Genomic DNA, 20067 nt, shown 5'->3' on the forward strand with positions numbered 1-20067 from the left:
TAAAATAATGCAACTCTAAATAGTTATATTTCCAACTTTCAAAGACCTACTCCAAGAATAAAAAACTAACACGGAATATACATCATCAAAAGCATTCAATAAAGTCACTCACTTTGAAGAAATTGGTTAATATTATATAATCCTAACCACTGTACTTCGTTTAATGAGTTCTGTTGACTAATTATATAAGTGAGGTTTTATAGTAATATATATATTTTTAAATAAGATAAATTTATTAGCCCTTTAATAAAAAGTTAAAGAGGCTATTTTAGGAAATCTAAATTTAACATTTTCTGTTTTATTGTGCGGCATAACTTTGAAGATCTTTTTCAATACAAGAGGTAATTAATATCTTATTAAATTTTTACTGAAAAAATATTTTTATATAATTTTTCATAATTTAATAATTTAAAAACCATTTAATATTAATATTTTTTATGAGTTTCATATATTAAATTTATAATTGAAATGTCATAAAGTGTTTATGACTTATAAAGCAGAAAAAAAAAATTGATCGAAAGTTACCGTAAAAAATATAACGGAAAATGTTTATTGGTGAATATTATTTTAAAAAAAAACATATTTGATGTAGAGACGGGTTGTTTTGGTGGGCCAGGAAAAGAAAAGAAACAAAAATTCCGAAATATGCGCGGGTCTCAGTGGCTTTAAACTCAAGTTGCTTTGTTCTGGATGAAGCCTGAGACGACAGAAAATCCCTCGGATGTTTGATTCTCGTACTCACAACATAAATCTTATCGTCATGCTCTCGAGAAACTCCTGCTAACCATAGTCCACACCAACAAGCAACAAAATCCACCATCGGTTATCTCGCCATCAGTTACCTTCTTCTCCGGTTACTCACCCACCACCAATACCTATTATCATTCTATTCTTTATCTTTTATCTCTCAAATTTCTCACTCATCGTCCAAGCAGCTCCCCCTGGTACGCTGTAGAATCAACCAAACGTATTTTCCGCAATCACTGTTATTAATTAATTAATTAATTGTTATGTGAAGTTTCTTTATTCGATTAGGATTTGGAAGTGGGAAAAGGGAGAGATGAAATTCGGGTGTGCATTCAGAGAGTACCTGCAGGAGGAGCGGGAGTGGTTCTTGGGCGAGAAATGTGCTCACGTTGAATACAGCAGGTTGAAGAAAGTGTTGAAGACTTGCAAGAAAGACACCTCTTCAGACAAGGACCTGTTGTGTCAGTGTCAGTCTTGCCCATGTAAGTGTTTCTTTTGGTTTTGAGAATCGCAAGTTCTTCGTTTTTTCGTGAGTTGTCTATTGTCATGTGAAACACACTTGTTTTGGCGTCATGTTAGGTCACCAGGTAGGGCACATGCGTATGTCGTTAACAGGGACCAGATCGAGGGTTGATGTCTTGTTGGGGCTGTGGAAAATTTAACACATTAGATCTTTAGGTTAAGGAATAAAAAGTGAGTGGATATTTCATGTTTTTCCTGTTTTCTCAAGATCCAAGAACAAGAGATACTACTGGCTTTTACTTTTTATAAGGAGAATAACTTCCAAAAAATAGGGGTGGCTGTGGGAGAGTGTTAATGCTGTCAATGGTTTGTTTATAAGGTTGAAAGTTGCTTTCTTTATGATGGTGGAAGAAATGTTAGCAACACTCTCTGTTGTTCTGTTTGTTTCTAGTACACTATTTACAATTGGCTAAAATTAGTTGGAAATCACCAATTTGTATGGGTTTAAAATCCCTAATCAACAAACCCCATTCTTGATTTTGTAGGTTTTAATGAGAGCATTATAAAATAGGAGAAAGTGTGCTTGAAGAGTATGTTGGAGAATGTGTTGTTGACCCTCCTCTAATGTTATTGTGCTCTTCTAATATCTTGAGTGAAATTTTTTACTTATATTCTTTGCAATTGATCAGAGCTTAGGTTATTTTGCAACTAGATTTAGAGCTTGATATAGTTAAAATACTCCTTGATTATTTTGATGTTTCTTTCAATTTAACTGAACTGTATTACTTTCTGTAGTCTAATTATGAACATTTTTGTTTTCCACTTAGTATGTGACCAACAGTTCTTCTCTGAGTTGATGAAGGAAGCATCAGATGTGGTGGGGTACTTTAGTTCAAGAGTTCAGCATCTCCTTCATCTTCACATTTCTACAGGAATACACAGATATGTATTGCGTTTGCGCCAGTGCTTTAAAAGTGATACGCAAACCCTTACTCAAGAAGGGAGGATTCTAATCGAGTACATTGCTATGAATGCTATTGCGATGAGGAAAATACTTAAGAAATATGATAAAGTATGCAACATCTGAGATGATTGTCTAATGTTAACTCTTTTCATTTATACTTCTCTGGTTTAGTTTTTGGGTTCACTCTATCCTTTTCTATTTGGCGTCAGGTACACAGCTCTGTTAATGGGGAGAACTTCAAATCTAGGATGCACGCTCAACACATTGAACTTTTGCACTCTCCTTGGATAATTGAATTGGGTGCTTTTTATCTGAATTCTACTGGACTTGATAGTTGTGAGCTTGACGGAGTCTATGGTCACTTTTCTTGTGATCTAAACATAAATAAAGATGTAATGACATTGGTTCTTCCCGATTCTATTAAGCTCGAGTATTCTCTAACTTGTGCAATTTGTCTGGTAAGTTCCTAATTGTATGCTACACTAGAAAATAAAGGAAAATCTCTCTCTCTCTCTCTCACACACACACACACATATCAGTATTTCTTATAAATGTTTGGATCGTGATGATAGGATCTTGTTTTCAACCCTTATGCTTTGAGTTGTGGTCATATCTTCTGTAAGTCATGTGCTTGCTCAGCTGCCTCTGTGATGATTTTTCAAGGCCTTAAAGCTGCCAGTCCAGAGTCGAAGTGTCCTATATGCAGAGAGGTGTGTATTTTTTCCTCAGCATTGATATATCGGATTAAAAAAAATAAAACTCATGACAGTTGCTATCACGATTGGTAAAGAATCAAAGACAGCATAGAAGTCAATGGTGCAATTATGCAGCTTGATAGGTGTCAATTTGGTGAAGGTTCTTTATGGACCTTGCTTTCCTTTTCTAAATAACTGTATTGATAGGTTTTTCAAACTCTTAAATATCTTCATTTTAAGAGTATCTGACTATAAGATAAGTAGATGCGTTGTAGCCTATCTTGGATAACATTAATCCAGCAAATTCTATTCTTTGTCTTCTCAAAACATAGAATATTTCCACTTTTTCCCTTATGCAGAAAGCGATGGCTTCCTTATGACAAAAGTATAGTGATTATGTCATTTATCCTATTCCTTGGAGCTTTAAAGCATATTCTGATTTGCTTTATATTTTAAAATTTTCAATTATGAAAAGTTGCTTTTGTAAAGGACAAATGCTCTTCTTAATACAGGTTGGCGTTTATTCTAAGGCTGTGCGTATGGTAGAACTTGATCTACTTATGAAAAGAAGGTATTAGATGGTAACATTATCTTTCTTATTCTTATGTGAATAAAGGGCATCGCATTGATATTCAAGAATTTTTTGGCAGGTGCAAAGATTACTGGAGAGAGAGGCTAGCTAGTGAACGAGTTGACACAGTGAAGCAATCCAAGGAATACTGGAATTTACAGTCCACATATGCAATTGGATTTCGCTAGGCTTTTATACTAGAGCAATGGAAACATCTGAGTAGAATACTGTTTGCAGAGACAGAAATCCCTGGAAGAATTACATGACTGAGTTTGCGTTTTTGACTGAACTGTTAGGTGAGGTAGGATTTATTTAGTTAGTTCCTAATGCCTTAGCCATTAGCCTGAAGATGGAAAAAGTAAATAAAGACAAAGACGCATTTCCTGACGGAAGAATAGAAGAATTTCTCGATGAAAAAGGAGACGATTTCTGATTCGATATTTTTTGGTACAGATTTAATTTGACACATCATTTTGCTTCATCGGTGGGAAAAAATATTGGCTTCAATAGGGCCATTTACCTAATAAGTAGGGTAACCATCTACCATATGTTGAATAACTGGCTCAATATGATCGTGACTTAACCTGGATACAACTTGGGTCTAACTAGACCAACTTGTCAGAATTCAATTCAATTTTGTCCATCTTGACGCATGATCACCTTGAATAGACATGGTTTCTGACCAACTCAACTTCAACTTGACTTAGTTATACTAAATTTAAATTTTGATTGAATAAATTTTTTCGTATGTATAAAGATTTTTAGGTTTTTTTTTTCATTTTTGTTTTTAAAAGATATTTTACTTAAAAGTTAACTCATAGGATGATCCTGTTGTATTTTTAATTTCCCAAAATAACTTTATATTAGATTCTTTTGATCGAATTTTGAAATTTAATATTTTTTCATGAAATTTGATGAATGATTTTTTTTTATTGAATTTTAAAATTCGATAAATAATTTTTTTTATCAGGTTTTGAAATCTGATTGAGGATTTTTCAAAGATTTTTATCGTTTTCAAATTTGATGAAGAAAAAAAACTTCCACTGGATTTTAAAATCCAATGAAATAAAAAAAAATGAAGTGTAGAGTTTTTTGAATTGTAAAAGACAATTTTTTTTGAGACGAAGAATGAAATGATTGGAGACGTAACCCTCAATTAAAATGAAGAGAATTGTGTTTCTATAAAATTATATATATATATATATATATCAATTTTTTTAAAAGAAAATATAGTGTAAATTTTGTATCTAATACTTAGAATACTTAAAGTAAGAAAATTTAAATAAATTATTTAAATCGTGATTCATTACTTTGGTTTGTATCAAATTTTAATTTTAATTTCTCAAATTATGTAATTGTCTTTTTTAGTTCTTACAAATAATTGCAAAGATTAATCTTCCGAATAACATAATTATTTTTGTAATCTACAAAAGTTAGTTTTAAGGAAAATAATGTTGGGTTCCTTTTGTCCAAATATTGTTGTTTATGAAATAAATAAAAGACACGTCATCAATTATCACCTATTATTAATTAATTCACCCTAAAATAACATTAATATTTTGCGTATATTTGTCCATAAGATTATGAGTTTTTATCTCTTAAAATAAATAAAATAGATTCGATAGTGAAAATGTAGATTGGTTTTAATGATTGATTTTTTTTTAAATTAGTAATTGTGTTTTTTGGACGGCTCGTAATTTTATTAACTAAAAATATATTAATTTATCTCATTAACGTGTCATAATTTAAAATTTAAATCTGAACTAATGAAAATGAGTTTATGTGAAATGATTTTTTAAATTTCTTTAAAAAATTATATGTTTGGTTTGACTTGGATGAAGCATAACTTGAACGTTAAATTTCTTAGTTGAACCGGTATAAATGTTAACTTGACATTATTCATCTAAATTTAAACTTTGATTGAATAAATTTTTTCACATACGTTTTAAGTTTTTCTTTTTTTCCATTTTTGTTTTCAAAAGGTATTTTACTTTAAAAGTTGACTCATGGGATGGTCCTAGTCAATAAACTTTTTCATGACATCTTAATTTTCAAAACTTTATTTGTTTTTTTTCATCTTGTGGGTCTTCTATCCTTTTCATCGTACACTTTCAATAATTTTATGTTTTATTTCTAATTTCAAAAATTAATTTTAAGTTACAGTTTTTTCATCGAATTTTAAAATTTGATATTTTTTTACGGAATTTTTGAAATTTGATAAATGTTTTTTTATTGAATTTTGAAATTCGATAAATAAGTTTTTCTTTATCAGATTTCGAAATTTATTGAGGATTTTTTAAAGATTTTCACTGTTTTCGAAATTTGATGAAGAAAAAAAAATTTCAATCAGATTTTCAAATCTAATAAAACACAAAAATTAATTATAGAATTTGTTTAATTGTAGAAAAAAAATTTGGAGACGAAGAATGAAATGATTGGACACGTAACCCTCAATTAAAACTTAACTAAATGTTAGATTTATGTATATCTAAAATTGAGAATTGTGTTTCTCTAAAATTATATATATCAATTTCTTTTTAAGAAAATATAGTGTAAGTTTTGTATCTAATAATATTTAAGTAAGAAAATTTATATACAAGTTGGTTCATTAAAAAATTATTTAAATCGTGATTCATTAGTTCCGTTTGTATGAAATTTTAATTTTAATTTCTCAAATTCATGTAATTGTCTTTTTTTAGTTCTTAAAAATATTTGCAAAGATTAATCTTCCCAATAACATAATTATGTTTTGTAATCTACAAAAGTTAGTTTTAAGAAAAACGATGCTGGGTTACTTTTGTCCAAATAATGTTGTTTATGAAACAAATAAAAGACACGCCATCAATTATCACCTTTTATTAATTATTTCACTGTAAAATAACATTAGTATTGAACATGTAAGTTAATTTTTTTTATAAATTCTTATATAATGTTAATGTTTAATAGGAAAATGTTACGAGTTTGGTTTCTGACCAAGGATAATAGTTGAGTCACTTAGAGAATGTAAAATATTATATACTTTTTTTGAGTAGATTTGTCCACAAGATTATGAGTTTTTATCTCTTATAAGAAGTAAAATAGATAATAAAAATGTAGATTGATTTTAATGATTGATTTTTTTTAAGATTAATAATTGCGTTTTTTGGACGGCTGTTAATTTTATTAACTAGAAATATATTAATTTCTATCATTAACGTCGCATAATTTAAAATTTAAGTTTGAATTAATGAAAATGAGTTTATGTGAAACAATTTTTTAAATTTCTTTAAGAAATTATATGTTTGGTTTGATTTGGATCAAGCATAACTTAACATGAAATTTTTCAGTTGGAGCTGTATCAATGTTTATCAACTTGAGATGATGTTAGTTTTGACTTGATTCAAGTTCAACTTGACTTTAGTCATACTAAATTAAAAATTTTATTGAATAAAACTTTTCATATGTATAAAGATGTTTTTAAGTATTTTTATTTTTAATTTTTGTTTTCAAAACATATTTTACTTTAAAAGTTGACTCATGGTCGTGGTTAATAGAGCTTTTGATTTTTTCATATTGTGGGTCTTTTATCTTTTTCATCATACACTTTCAAAAATTTTATGTTGTATTTTTAATTCAAAAAATAACTTTAGGTTACGGTTTTTTCGAATTTTGAAATTTGATATTTTTTTCACGGAATTTTGAAATTTATTGAATGATTTCTTTTTATTGAATTTTGAAATTCGAAAAATAATTTTTTCTTTATTAGATTTCGAAATTCGATTGAGGATTTTTTAAAGATTTTCACTGTTTTCAAAATTCGATGAAAAACAAAAACTTTCATCGGATTTTCAAATTCAATGAAACACAAAAATTAGTGTAGAGTTTTTTGAATTGTAGAAAAAAAAAATTTGGAGATGAAGAATGAAATGATTGGAGACGTAATTAAAGTCAAACTCTATGAACTTAACTAAATATTAGATTTATGTATATCTAAAATTGAGAATTGTGTTTCTCTAAAAATATCAATTTTTTTTAAAAGTGTAAGTTTTGTATCTAATACTTGGAATATTTAAGTAAGAAAATTTATATATAAGTTGTTTCATTAAAAAATTATTTAAATCGTGATTCATTAGTTTCGTTTGTATGAAAATTTAATTATAATTTCTCAAATTCATGTAATTGTCTTTTTTAGTTCTTAAAAATATTTGGAAAGATTAATCTTCCCAATAACATAATTATCTTTTGTAATCTACAGTTAGTTTTAAGAAAAACGATGTTGAGTTCCTTTTGTCCAAATAATGTGGTTTATGAAATAAATAAAAGACACGCCATCAATTATCACCTATTATTAATTATTTCACACTAAAATAATTGAACATGTAAGTTTTTTTTTTTTATAAATTCTTATATAATCTTAATGTTTAATAGGAAAATGTTACGAGTTTGGTTTCTCACCAAGGATAATAGTTGAGCCACTTAGAGAAGGTAAAATATTATATACTTTTTTTTGGGTAGATTTGTCCAGAAGATTGTGAGTTTTTATCTATAAATTTCTTTAAAAAATTATATGTTTGGTTTGATTTGGAACAAGCATAACTTGAACATGAAATTTTCTAGTTGGACCTGTATCAATGTATTTTGCTTTAAAAGTTGACTCATGGATGGTTCTGGTCATAGAGTTTTTGTTTACATCATAATTTTATAAACTTAATTTTTTTTTATTTTGTGGGTCTTTTATCTTTTTCATCATACATTTCTAATAATTTTATGTTCGTATTTCTAATTTCCAAAAATAACTCTAGGTTAGAGTTTTTTATCGAATTTTGAAATTTGATATTTTTTCACGGAATTTTAAAATATCAATGATTTTTTCTTTATTGAATTTTGAAATTCGATATATAAGTTTTTCATTATTAAATTTCAAAATTTGAGGAGGATTTTTCAAAGATTTCTACCATTTTTGAAATTTGACGAAGAAAAAAAACTTTCATTGAATTTCAAAATTCAATAAAACAAAAAAAAAATGAAGTGTAGAGATTTTTGAATTGTAGAAAATAATTTTTTTTGGAAATGAATAATGAAATAATTGGAGGCGTAACCCTCGATTAAAGTCAAACTCTATAAACTTAAATAAATAATAGAACTATGTATATTTAAATTTGAGAATTGTGTTTCTTTAAAATTATATATATCAATTTTTTTTAAAGAAAATATAGTGTAAGTTTTGTATCTAATACTTGGAATATTTAAGTAAGAAAATTTACATGTAAGTTGTTTCATTAAAAAATTATTTAAATCGTGCTTCATCAGTTCCGTTTGTATCAAATTTTAATTTTAATTTCTCAAATTCATGTAATTTGTCTTTTTGAGTTATTAAAAATATTTGCAAAGATTAATCTTCCCAATAACATATTTATCTTTTGTAATCTACAAAAGTTAGTTTAAAGGAAAATGATGTTAGGTTCCTTTTGTCCAAATATTGTTGTTTATGAAATAAAAATAAAAGACATGCCATCAATTATATCCTATTTTATAAAGTCTTATAGAATGTTAATGTTTAATAGGAAAATGTTACCGGTTTGTTTTATGGAACAAGGATAATAGTCGAGTCACTTAGAAAATGTAAAATATTGTATTCTTTTTTGTGTACATTTGTCCAGAAGATTATGAGTTTTTATTTCTTATAAGAGTTAAAATATATTCTATAGTGAAAATGTATATTGGTTTTAATGATTGATTTTTTTTAAGATTAGTAATTGCGTCCGGCTGGTAATTTTATTAACTAGAAATATACTAATTTCTCTCATTAACGTGTTATAATTTAAAATTTAAATTTGAAATGAAAATCAGTTTCTCTGAAATGATTTTTTATATTTCTTTAAAAATTATAGGTTTAGTTTCACTTGGATATGAAATTTATCAGTTGGACCTCTATCAATGTTTAACAACTTCAAGATAATATTAGTTTTGACTTGATTCAAGTTCAACTTCACTTTAGTGATACTAAATTTAAATCTTAATTGAATAAATTTTTCCGTATATATAAAGACGTTTTTAAGTTTTTTTTTTCATTTTTGTTTTTAAAAGGTATTTTGCTTTAAAAGTTGACTCATGGGATGGTCTTGGTCAATGAAGTTTTTGTTGACATCTTAATTTTATAAACTTTATTTGTTTTCTTTATGTTGTGGGTCTTTTTTTCCTTTTCATCCTACACTTCCAATAATTTTATGCTATATTTCTAATTTCAAAAAATAACTTTAGGTTACATTTTTTCATCCAATTTTGAAATTTGATATTTCTTTTACGAAATTTTGAAATTCGATAAATGGTTTTTTCTTTATTGATTTTTGAAATTTGATAAATAATTTTTTCTTTATCAGATTTCGAAATCAGATTGAGGATTTTTCAAAGATTTCCACCTTTTTCGAAATTTGATGAAGAAAAAAAATTTTCATCGGAATTCAAAATTTAATTAAACACAAAAAGAATAAAGTGTATAATTTTTTGAATTGTAGAAAATAATTTTTTTGAAGATGAATAATAAAATGATTAGAGGCGTAATTGTGAGGTTCGTAAATTTTTGGAAGTGGGGCATGGAAATCAACCACCCATTGCATTATTAGAATGCAATAATTGGTGTGCATTATTGGGACAAGTCCTCAAATTCTCGCATTAGAGAGAATTTTTGTGCTTGGGAGTCCCTAATGATTAAATGAACCAAGATTTTACCATGACTGCAATTTTAGAGAGACGCGAGAGCGAAAGCCTATGGGGTCGCTTCTGTAATTGGATAACCAGCACCGAAAATCGTCTTTACATTGGATGGTTTGGTGTTTTGATGATTCCTACTTTATTGACTGCAACTTCTGTATTTATTATCGCTTTTATCGCTGCCCCTCCAGTAGATATTGATGGTATTCGTGAGCCTGTTTCTGGATCTCTACTTTATGGAAACAATATCATTTCTGGTGCGATTATTCCTACTTCTGCGGCTATAGGTTTGCATTTTTATCCGATATGGGAAGCAGCTTCTGTTGATGAATGGTTATACAACGGCGGTCCTTATGAACTAATTGTTCTACACTTCTTACTTGGTGTAGCTGGACGTAACATTCCATGAAGGGGCCACACTTGAAAGTCACGAGGGACATATCACCTTGGCCATTGTTTGTTCACGTGAAAGCCTAACTACAGAGAATGGATTGAGGAAAGTGAAGAAGTATCAGACATAGCCAATGGACATTACTCACTTTTTTGGTGGCATTGGATAGAAAGAAAAACACAGAGACCAAACATAGAGAATTTTTCCAGAGAGAACGTACAGAGCACTCACACGGTCTAATCCAGCTGCACTTTCACTTTTGTTTGCTTGAACTTGATGGAGAAGGAACAACTGCATGGTGAATGAAGAAGTGTCGGTTTTGAAGGTGGGTTCTAGCTAAGCATCATCCACCACCGTGAAGAAGGAGGAGCACATACGTCCACCAGCCAACTGATCCAGTAGCGACAGCAGCTCCATCAACGCAGTCCAGCACGCTCATCTTCCAGGAGAAATCACGGTGAACAGCTAACTTCTCTGTCACAACAGCTCCGTCCAGCAGGTGTCCAGTTTGGAGAATCCACGTCCTTGAGGGAAGAGCGCACGGTCTTCACGTCCAAGCTGGTTGCACACAGCCCCAACATCCAACAACACGCAAGAAGAAGTCCAGCAGCAGACGGAGGCCACGTTCTAGCAAAGCCATGGCAGCAGCTTGGACCAGCACCAGCAGAGAAGTCACGTTCTAGTATGGAGAATGAAGAAGGAAAAGGTTTGCTGCTGTATTTTAATGAAGAGCGTGAAGTTCAAAGTTGCTGGGAGAGAAGAAGTGAAGAGCTATGGAGTTAGAAGGAGATCCAGACACTTGTATTTCTAGGTTCAAAATTCACAAAGGAAGTCTTCAAGAGTGGCCATATGCAGGTGCGGCGGAGGCGAAAACCCTCTCTGGGTTGCCCATGGATGGATCGAAGAAGCAGTGACGCGGAGGCGGGATCGCAGTGGTGAGCAACAGCCAGTTAGTCGGACACGGTGCAGAGACGCCGAGGGGAGCAGACAGATCGGAGGCTGGGTCGAGGTGGCTGGATCAGTGGCGTGATGGTCGATTTGGCAGTGTTGGAGCAAAAAGGGGGTGGTTATGGTGATGGAAGAAGCTGGAGGAAGTGAAGGTGCTAGTCCGGGATATGAGGTTGCGGGTGGTGGACATAGTTGTGCTTGGAAAAACCAGGTAAGGGGAGCTAAAATTGGATATATGAATCGTAGGAATAATATGTTTGATATCATATTAGGATTATTAATATTTTGATGAATAATTTTATGTTTAGAATATCCTTCTTTGCTATAAATCTGTATGGGTAATTGTAGAACTATCATGCTGTAAATCTGGGATAAGGGGTGAAAGGTACGGGTCTCTGGGTTTTTCTCTGCTTTCTGTGCAATTCTGCTGAATTCTGCAGAATGTACGCTCGTCCCATTTTGATGAGTCAAAATTGGACGTTCGTCCAATTTGTGCTCGACCGGTCGGCCAAAGTATATGAGCGTTCGGTTTGGTGCTCTCAGATAACGAACGTTCGCGTTCGTCATTGTTAAAGTTAGAAATCTTAAACGTTCGTCCTTAGTCAAGTTACCTCATTAATGACGAGCGTCCTCTGGCTGAACGAGCGTCCCCTGGCTGAACGAGCGTCCCCTGGCTGAACGAGCGTCCCCTGGCTGAACGAGCGTCCCCTGGCTGAACGAGCGTCCCCTGGCTGAACGAGCGTCCTGTCTGAACGAGCGTCCTGTCTGAACGAGCGTCCTCTGGCTGAACGAGCGTCCTGGCTGAACGAGCGTCCGCGTCCTGGCTGAACGAGCGTCCTCGGCCTGGCTGAACGAGCGTCCTCGGCCTGGCTGAACGAGCGTCCTCCTTTGTTGGACGAGCGTCCTCCTCTGTTGGACGAGCGTCCTCCACTGTTGGACGAGCGTCCTCCACTGTTGGACGAGCGTCCTCCACTGTTCTTGGTATTCTGAGACTCTGATTGTAAGCGTTCTGTATTAATGATAAGTAGTTCGGTTTTATTTATGTTCTTTCCCAGATAGAAATTGTCCATAGTGAACGTTCGGTATTAATTTGATAGTCTTAAGTTCCAATCTTGAGCGTTCGTTATTATCATGTGATTAGTAAATTATAGCGTTCAATCTGGAATATGCTTAGGTTAGATTATAAGTGTTCGGTCTCGATGATGTATCACTCAGATAATGTTCATCATAGGCAGTGTTCGGTGAGATTTGACCTTTTAACATTTGTTCAACTGGGGCTCAACCTGGCGTTCGGCTTCGAGCGTTCGGTCTAGTGTTTGATCCATGTTTGTTTTAAGAGCATTTGGTTTGGGTCCCGAGTTTCAGTGTTCGGCTCAATAGTTCATTGATTTCCTAGCGTTCATTCAAATAGGATCTAATCAAACAGTGTTCAGTGAATAACGTTTGGCAGATAGCGATCGTCCAGTAGCTTTCGTCCATTTGAGTTGGTGAACAGTGCTCGTTCAAATGTATTCTACTTTTAGTATTGGATTCTAAGTTGGCTGAATCTATGCGTATAAATGTTTGGAATATAGGATATAATGTGATATGTGTAAATGCATGAGGTATGATAATTATTGTGATGTATGTATTCTATGACATTGATATGAGATCATGCATTTATGCATGATATGAGTATTGTGGGGAGGTTTTGTAATGGTATCATATGAGTTGAGGAACGAGTATGGTATGAATCTCATGGAGAGATTCTAAAATGTTATGTTGTTAGTGTATATGTTGATGTTGAGGGTCCCGTAGTTGGAGGTTATCCTGATACTCTAATAATTCATCCAGTCTCATGTAGAGAAGGATGAATTATGTGGTGAGAGGAGCAGGAGGTCCTGGTCTATGTGCCGGTGTTGGACATAGTGAGGGGACTAACCTTGTGAATGGTATGATGTATTTTGGAAGTGTATTTGTAAGAAAAAGTAGGAGTCATCACAAGTGCATAACCTTCCGTGACCGCTCATCAACGTATCATCCGGATGAATGTCTAGTAAGAATTGTGGTAATCTGGTATATAGGGATGTCTGAGATAAATTTTATATGATGTTTACATCAAAGCATTTATGCATGTTTTATAATTGTTGTGTTGCATGTTAGCTAACCCTTACTTATTTGTGCATGTATCGGAAAAATCTTATTTTTGCGATGATCGTATAACATTTTTGTTGTACGGGAGCAGATGAAGGATTGTCGCGTGATCCGGTGCGAATGAAGATAGAGATGGAAGACCAAATTAGAAAGATTCAATGTTTTATATTTGTAGTTAAATTTGAGCTTAAAATATATGTATAGGGTTAGGTATGAGGTTACGGGGTGTTACTGTAAATGTATTATTATTATATTTTTTTGTTGAGTTTGAATTTGATATGGTGAATTTTTGGGATGTTACATTGATGGTATCAGAGCAGTTCATCCTTAGGATGACCTTTGTGTTGTGGGTTTACCATGTATTCTCTGTGAAGAATTGAGTGTAACTGGTATGATTTACCATTTCCTTTGAGTCTATATAGTAAGGTGTGTATCTAACTAGAAGTTTTAAGAACAGAAAATGTCTTGATAAGAGTAATGAGGGTGCACACTCGTGACTTTTACCAAAGATGATTTTCCTTTCTTAATCCTGAAGGTTAGAGTTAAGAAAGAGTTAGAGTTTTAGTGTAGTTTTCTATAATAATTTCTGTTTTGTTCTTGCTTTTGTAGTGGTGTATTATGCTTTATAGTAGTAGGGGAATGCATATTCAAGGACAACTTGAGTTGTATACCTTTAGTGAATTTGGTTTAAGCTTGTGAGACAAGTTCTTTCTGTTACCAATAAGGAGTATTGGTAAATCTTGAAGAAATTTGTTTTGATGATGTTACAAGAAGTTTTAGTTGCAGAAGATATTAGAATTAGTTAAAAGCAATTTGTAGAAATTAAATGTAGTAGGAAATTCTTGTAAACCCTGTAAACTTACATTTTTAACTACAATAATCGATTATGATGAAGCAATAATCGATTATCACAAGTCATACTTGAATAATCGATTATCACTTCATATAATCGATTATCACATCTTTGAAAACCTATAACGGACTTTGAATAATCGATTATCACTTACAATAATCGATTATTCATGGCAGTTGGGAGCTGACCTTTGGCATTCAGTGTACTTGGCTATATATTTTGTTTTGGAGAAATTAGAAAAAAAACGTTGTTTTTGAACTGAGAAAGCTTAGAACACTGTGTGTCAGAGGAACGTTCTCAGAAAGCTTTTTGTTCATTGTTCCCTTGCTTGGTCTTGTGAAAGGAGAGGCTCGCGTATCGTGTGTCGATAGTCGGAGCAGACTCTCTTCAAGTTAGCAAGGTGCTCTGCCTGGTCTTGTGAAAGGAGAAGCTTGTGAATCGTTGGTCGATTGCTGAAGTGGTTCTCTTCAAGTTGGTAGAGTAGTTCCATTCATTTTTATTGTTCATTATCTTGTAATCTGTTAAACAATTTTTAGTGAAAAAGGTTAATCACTATTTATAGTGATTAACGACTGGACGTAGAATCTTTTGATTCGAACCAGGATAAAAATTCTGTGTTGTTCTTCTTATTCCCTATACTTATTTTATTGTACGTACATCAACCGTTTGGAAATTTGTCTCTAAGAAAATTAAATTTCTAAAACGAACCATTAAACTTGATTTGTGACCGTAACACGCTTTCTAAGTATTTTATTCCGCTGCGCGACTCTATAACGATACCGATTGTTCCGACAATTGGTATCAGAGCTTGCTTTGATATTCTTTCAAATCTTTTCGAAAATGGCCGGTCATCAAACTCAAGTATATGCCGAGGGTGCTTCCATCAACAGACCACCACTCTTTACTGGTGATAACTATGCATTCTGGAAAGTCAGAATGGAAATTTTTATGGGGTCTGTTGACAGAGGCATCTGGGAAGCTGTACTAAATGGTCCCTATATTCCTAAAAGAACTGTTGATGGTGTAGAAGTAGAAAAACCATACTTTAGCTGGACTCCTGAGGAAAATAGAAGAGCCCAATTTGATATTAAGGCTCGTAATATTATTTCATCTGCTGTTGTACTTGATGAATTTTATAGAATTTCAGTATGTAAGACAGCACAGGAAATGTGGGAGGTCCTCAGAGTCACACATGAGGGTACAGACGACGTGAAACGTGCAAGGAAGAATACACTCATCCAGGAGTATGAGATGTTCAGAATGCAACCTGGAGAACCAATTTCTGATGTCCAGAAGCGTTTCACTCACATTGTGAACCACCTAACAGGTTTAGGTAAGAATTTTGACACTGATGAATTGAATGTGAAAATTTTGAAATCATTAGACAGGTCTTGGCAACCAAAGGTGACTGCCATCTCGGAGTCTCAAAACCTCACTCAGATGTCAACGGCGATTCTCTTTGGAAAGCTTCGTGAGCATGAGCTTGAGTTGAGAAGATTGACGGCTGAAGAAGATCAAGGCAAAAGAAAGACACTAGCCTTCAAGTCCGAGATCTCCAAAGGAAAGAACTCTAAAAGGATTGAAGATGATGACTCCGATGATGATGAAGAAAACATGAGTCTTATGATTAAGAAGTTTGCAAAATTTATGAAAGCCAAGGGAAAAGACAAATACCGTGAAGAAAGGAAAGAAAATCATGGATCTTCTTCAAGCATTAAATGTTATGGATGTGGAGAAAGAGGTCATGTGAAGACTGACTGTCCAAAAAATAAGAAAAGTGAAGAAAAGAAAGAAAGAAAGTTTCCAAAGAAGAAGAAAGCTTACATAGCTTGGGAAGAGAATGCTTCTAGTTCTTCAAGCTCAAGCGTTTCAGATGAAGAAGCAAATTTGTGCTTAATGGCAGACCTAGAAGATGCAGGAAGCCAAGTAAGTGATTCTAGCTTAGAGTCAAGTAATGAGTTTGACTTACAAAAGGCATTTCTTGATTTGTTAAATGAATCTGAAAAACTTGATGTTGCTCATAAAAAGCTAAAGAAAGAGCATAATGAATTGAAATTGAGATATGAAAAAGTTCTAGATGACGAAGTTGTTTTAAGAAACAAAGTTAGTAATTTGGAAACTAAATTATCTGAATCTGATACTATTGTACATCCTATTGAATGTCTATCATGTAAAAGTCATCTATTTGATATTGACATTCTTGAGCACTTACTTGCAAAGGCAACTAAGTCTAAATCATATGCCAAAACAAACTTTGAGAAAAGCAATGCAAGAAGTGGAAACACACATCTACACAAAAAATCTAAAGTGATAAGAACCCGTAGAGTTTGGGTAGAAAAAGGGACTTTTGTGAAAAATAAAGTGTATAAGGCTTGTTGTTTTTACTGCATGAAACTTGGTCACACCTCAAACAAATGCAACATCAAACACTTTGGTGTTCCAAATGGTAAATATGCATGGGTTAAAACTGTAAAATGATGTATGTTGGCATAAACTAACCCCAAGGACCCATAATAAGATTGGGGACCTAAAGTCTTGCTCAAATTTGTTTTGTAGGAACTTATTAAGTCAAAAAAGTCACTGTGGTATCTTGACAGTGGTTGTTCAAGACACATGACCGGTGACAAGAAAAAGTTCATTTCTTTTGAGAAGAAGAAGCAAGGCTTTGTGACTTATGGAGATAACAACAAAGGTAGAATCATTGGAAATGGAGACATTGGAGGAGGAAACACATTGACTATAAAGGACGTATTATGTGTTGAAGGTCTCAAACATAACCTCCTAAGCATAAGTCAATTATGTGACAAGGGTCTCAAGGTAACTTTTGAACGTGATAGATGCACCGTATATCTTAAAGATTCTACTGAAATTGCTTTGCAAGGTGTTAGGCATAATAACATTTACTTGATTGATATTGAAAATGCATCTAGTCATAATATAACATGTTTAGTTGCTAAAGAGGAAAACCCTTGGCTATGGCATAAAAGAGCTGCACATATACATATGCAACATTTGAATAAATTGATTTCAAAAAATCTTGTGATTGGTTTGCCAAATTTAAAATTTGAGAAAAATAAACTTTGCTCTGCATGTCAAAAGGGAAAGCAAACCAAATCCTCATTCTCATCTAAAACTATGATTTCAACATCAAAACCTTTAGAACTTCTGCATATGGACTTGTTTGGTCCATCTAGAATTAAAAGTTTTGGTGGAAACTACTATGCTCTTGTGATTGTTGATGATTACACTAGATTTACTTGGACATTCTTCTTAACCCTTAAAAATGAAGCTTTTAAAGCATTCAAATCGTTTGCAAAACGTGTTCAAAATGAAAAGGAATTGAAAATCAAAACCTTGAGAAGTGATCACGGTGGTGAGTTTGAAAATGAATCTTTTGAAAAGTTTTGTGAAAAACATGGAATTGCTCATAATTTCTCTGCTCCAAGAACTCCCCAACAAAATGGTGTTGTTGAAAGGAAAAATAGGTCATTAGAAGAACTAGCTAGGACTCTTTTAAATGAATCAAATGTGCCAAAATACTTTTGGGCTGATGCAGTTAGTACTGCTTGTTACGTGTTGAACAGAATGCTAATTAGGCCTATTCTTAAGCTAACTCCCTATGAACTGTTTAACGGTAGAAAACCAAATGTATCTCACTTGAAAATCTTTGGATGTAAATGTTTTGTTTTGAATAATGGTAAAGATAATTTAGGCAAATTTGATGCTAAATCTGATGAGGCAATCTTCTTAGGATATTCTTTAACTAGCAAAGCATATAGGGTGTTTAATAGAAGAACCTTGACAATTGAAGAATCAATGCATGTTGTCTTTGATGAAATTGTGGACCTTGAGGTGAACCCTCTTGAGTCAAATAAATCAATTGCAGGTGATGAGGATTATTTGAGGGAAGCTCTTGAAGAGATGTATCTAAATGAAAACTATCCACCAGAAACTCAAAATGAACATCAAGTAGTTGATCCTAAAAGCTATCAACAACCAAGAGGACTTTCTCTGGACAACATCATCGGAGATATATTAAAAGGGGTAACTCCTAGACACAATCTTAATAATTTCTGCTTAACAGTAGCTTTTGTGTCTCAGGTAGAACCTAAGAACATAAAGGAAGCTCTTCAAGATGATAAATGGTGTGTTGCTATGCAAGAAGAACTTAATCAATTTGAAAGGAATGATGTTTGGCAACTCATTCCTAGACAAGATGATCTTCAAGTCATTGGAACAAAGTGGGTGTTTAGAAACAAGCTTGATGAAGATGGAAACATCACAAAGAACAAAGCCAGGTTAGTTGCAAAGGGCTACTGTCAAGAGGAAGGTATCGACTATGATGAAACTTACGCTCCAGTAGCCAGGTTAGAAGCAATTAGATTATTACTTGCTTATGCCTCTTTGATGAAGTTTAAATTGTACCAAATGGATGTGAAAAGCGCATTTTTGAATGGTTTTATTAAAGAAGAGGTATATGTTAGTCAACCTCCTGGTTTTGAGGATTTTAAATATCCTAATCATGTTTATAAGTTAAAAAAGGCCTTGTATGGTCTTAAACAGGCACCTAGATCTTGGTATGACAGACTTAGCACCTTCTTGATTGAAAATGATTTCTCTAGAGGAAAGGTTGATTCCACCCTATTTATTAAGAAAGTAGGAAAACATATCTTGATTGTTCAAGTATACGTAGATGACATTATTTTTGGGTCTACAAATAATTCATTATGTGAGGGATTTGCACAAATCATGCAAGGTGAATTTGAGATGTCTATGATGGGTGAGCTTACCTTCTTCTTAGGGCTGCAAATAAAGCAAATAGATGGGGGGACTTTTGTCTCTCAAACTAAATATTGTAGAGAAGTACTTAAGAAGTTTGGTATGGATACTTGTAGAGAAGCCAACACACCTATGGCAACGTCTTGCTATTTAGATAAGGATGAATCTGGTGAAGGGGTAAATGAAACCATGTTTAGAGGAATGATAGGATCCCTACTGTATCTAACTGCTAGTAGACCAGACATTATGCAAAGTGTATGTGTGTGTGCTAGGTACCAAGCTAATCCTAAAGAATCTCATCTAATTGATGTCAAAAGAATTTTGAAATACCTTAAAGGAACCACTTCTTTTGGACTCTGGTATCCATCTGATGCTTCACTTAGTTTAATAGGTTATTCTGATGCAGACTATGGTGGCTGTAAAATTGATAGGAAAAGTACTAGTGGCACTTGTCATTTTCTGGGTTGTTCTTTAGTGTCTTGGCATTCAAAGAAACAAGCTTGTGTAGCATTATCTACTACTGAAGCTGAATACATTGCTGCTGGAAATTGTTGTGCCCAAATCTTATGGATGAAACAGCAACTGGAGGATTTTGATATCTTCCTTGATCACATTCCTTTGAAATGTGATAATACTAGTGCTATCAACCTAACTAAGAACCCCATAATGCACTCAAGAACTAAGCACATTGAAATTAGACATCATTTCTTGAGAGATCACATTCAAAAGGGAGATTGCCAAATTGAATACATTGACACGATACATCAATTAGCTGATATCTTTACTAAAGCCCTGCCTAAAGATAGATTCTATGAGCTTAGAAGAGAGTTAGGG

The 20067-nt window shown here is 32.8% G+C and overlaps 1 protein-coding gene across 2 annotated transcripts; it reads left to right on the plus strand.

Annotated features, from left to right (window-relative positions):
- Window positions 1-649: 649 nt before the first annotated feature.
- Window positions 650-3879, plus strand: LOC108328013 (probable E3 ubiquitin-protein ligase BAH1-like). 2 transcript variants are annotated; one of them, XM_017561780.2, is made up of 7 exons: window positions 650-944; window positions 1019-1229; window positions 2037-2281; window positions 2383-2631; window positions 2746-2883; window positions 3381-3439; window positions 3519-3879. In XM_017561780.2, the coding sequence occupies exons 2-7, from the start codon at window positions 1061-1063 to the stop codon at window positions 3625-3627; spliced, it is 969 nt and encodes a 322-aa protein (XP_017417269.1). In that variant the 5' UTR covers window positions 650-944; window positions 1019-1060; the 3' UTR covers window positions 3628-3879. The 2 variants fall into 2 exon arrangements, with proteins under 2 accessions (XP_017417269.1, XP_017417268.1); XM_017561779.2 differs by having other exon boundaries at window positions 651-944; window positions 1036-1229.
- The last annotated feature ends 16188 nt before the right edge of the window (window positions 3880-20067 follow it).

The sequence above is a fragment of the Vigna angularis genome, chromosome 2, assembly GCF_016808095.1.
Source record: "Vigna angularis cultivar LongXiaoDou No.4 chromosome 2, ASM1680809v1, whole genome shotgun sequence".
Taxonomy (NCBI): domain Eukaryota; kingdom Viridiplantae; phylum Streptophyta; class Magnoliopsida; order Fabales; family Fabaceae; genus Vigna; species Vigna angularis.

What these genes read in the sequence shown, in the direction of transcription:
- LOC108328013 (XM_017561780.2), top strand. Translation starts at nt 1,061, where the DNA reads ATGAAATTCGGGTGTGCATTCAGAGAGTACCTGCAGGAGGAGCGGGAG. An exon ending in TAACTTGTGCAATTTGTCTG is followed by an intron (nt 2,632 to 2,745) that starts GTAAGTTCCTAA and finishes TCGTGATGATAG; the next exon opens with GATCTTGTTTTCAACCCTTA. An exon ending in AGTGTCCTATATGCAGAGAG is followed by an intron (nt 2,884 to 3,380) that starts GTGTGTATTTTT and finishes TTCTTAATACAG; the next exon opens with GTTGGCGTTTATTCTAAGGC.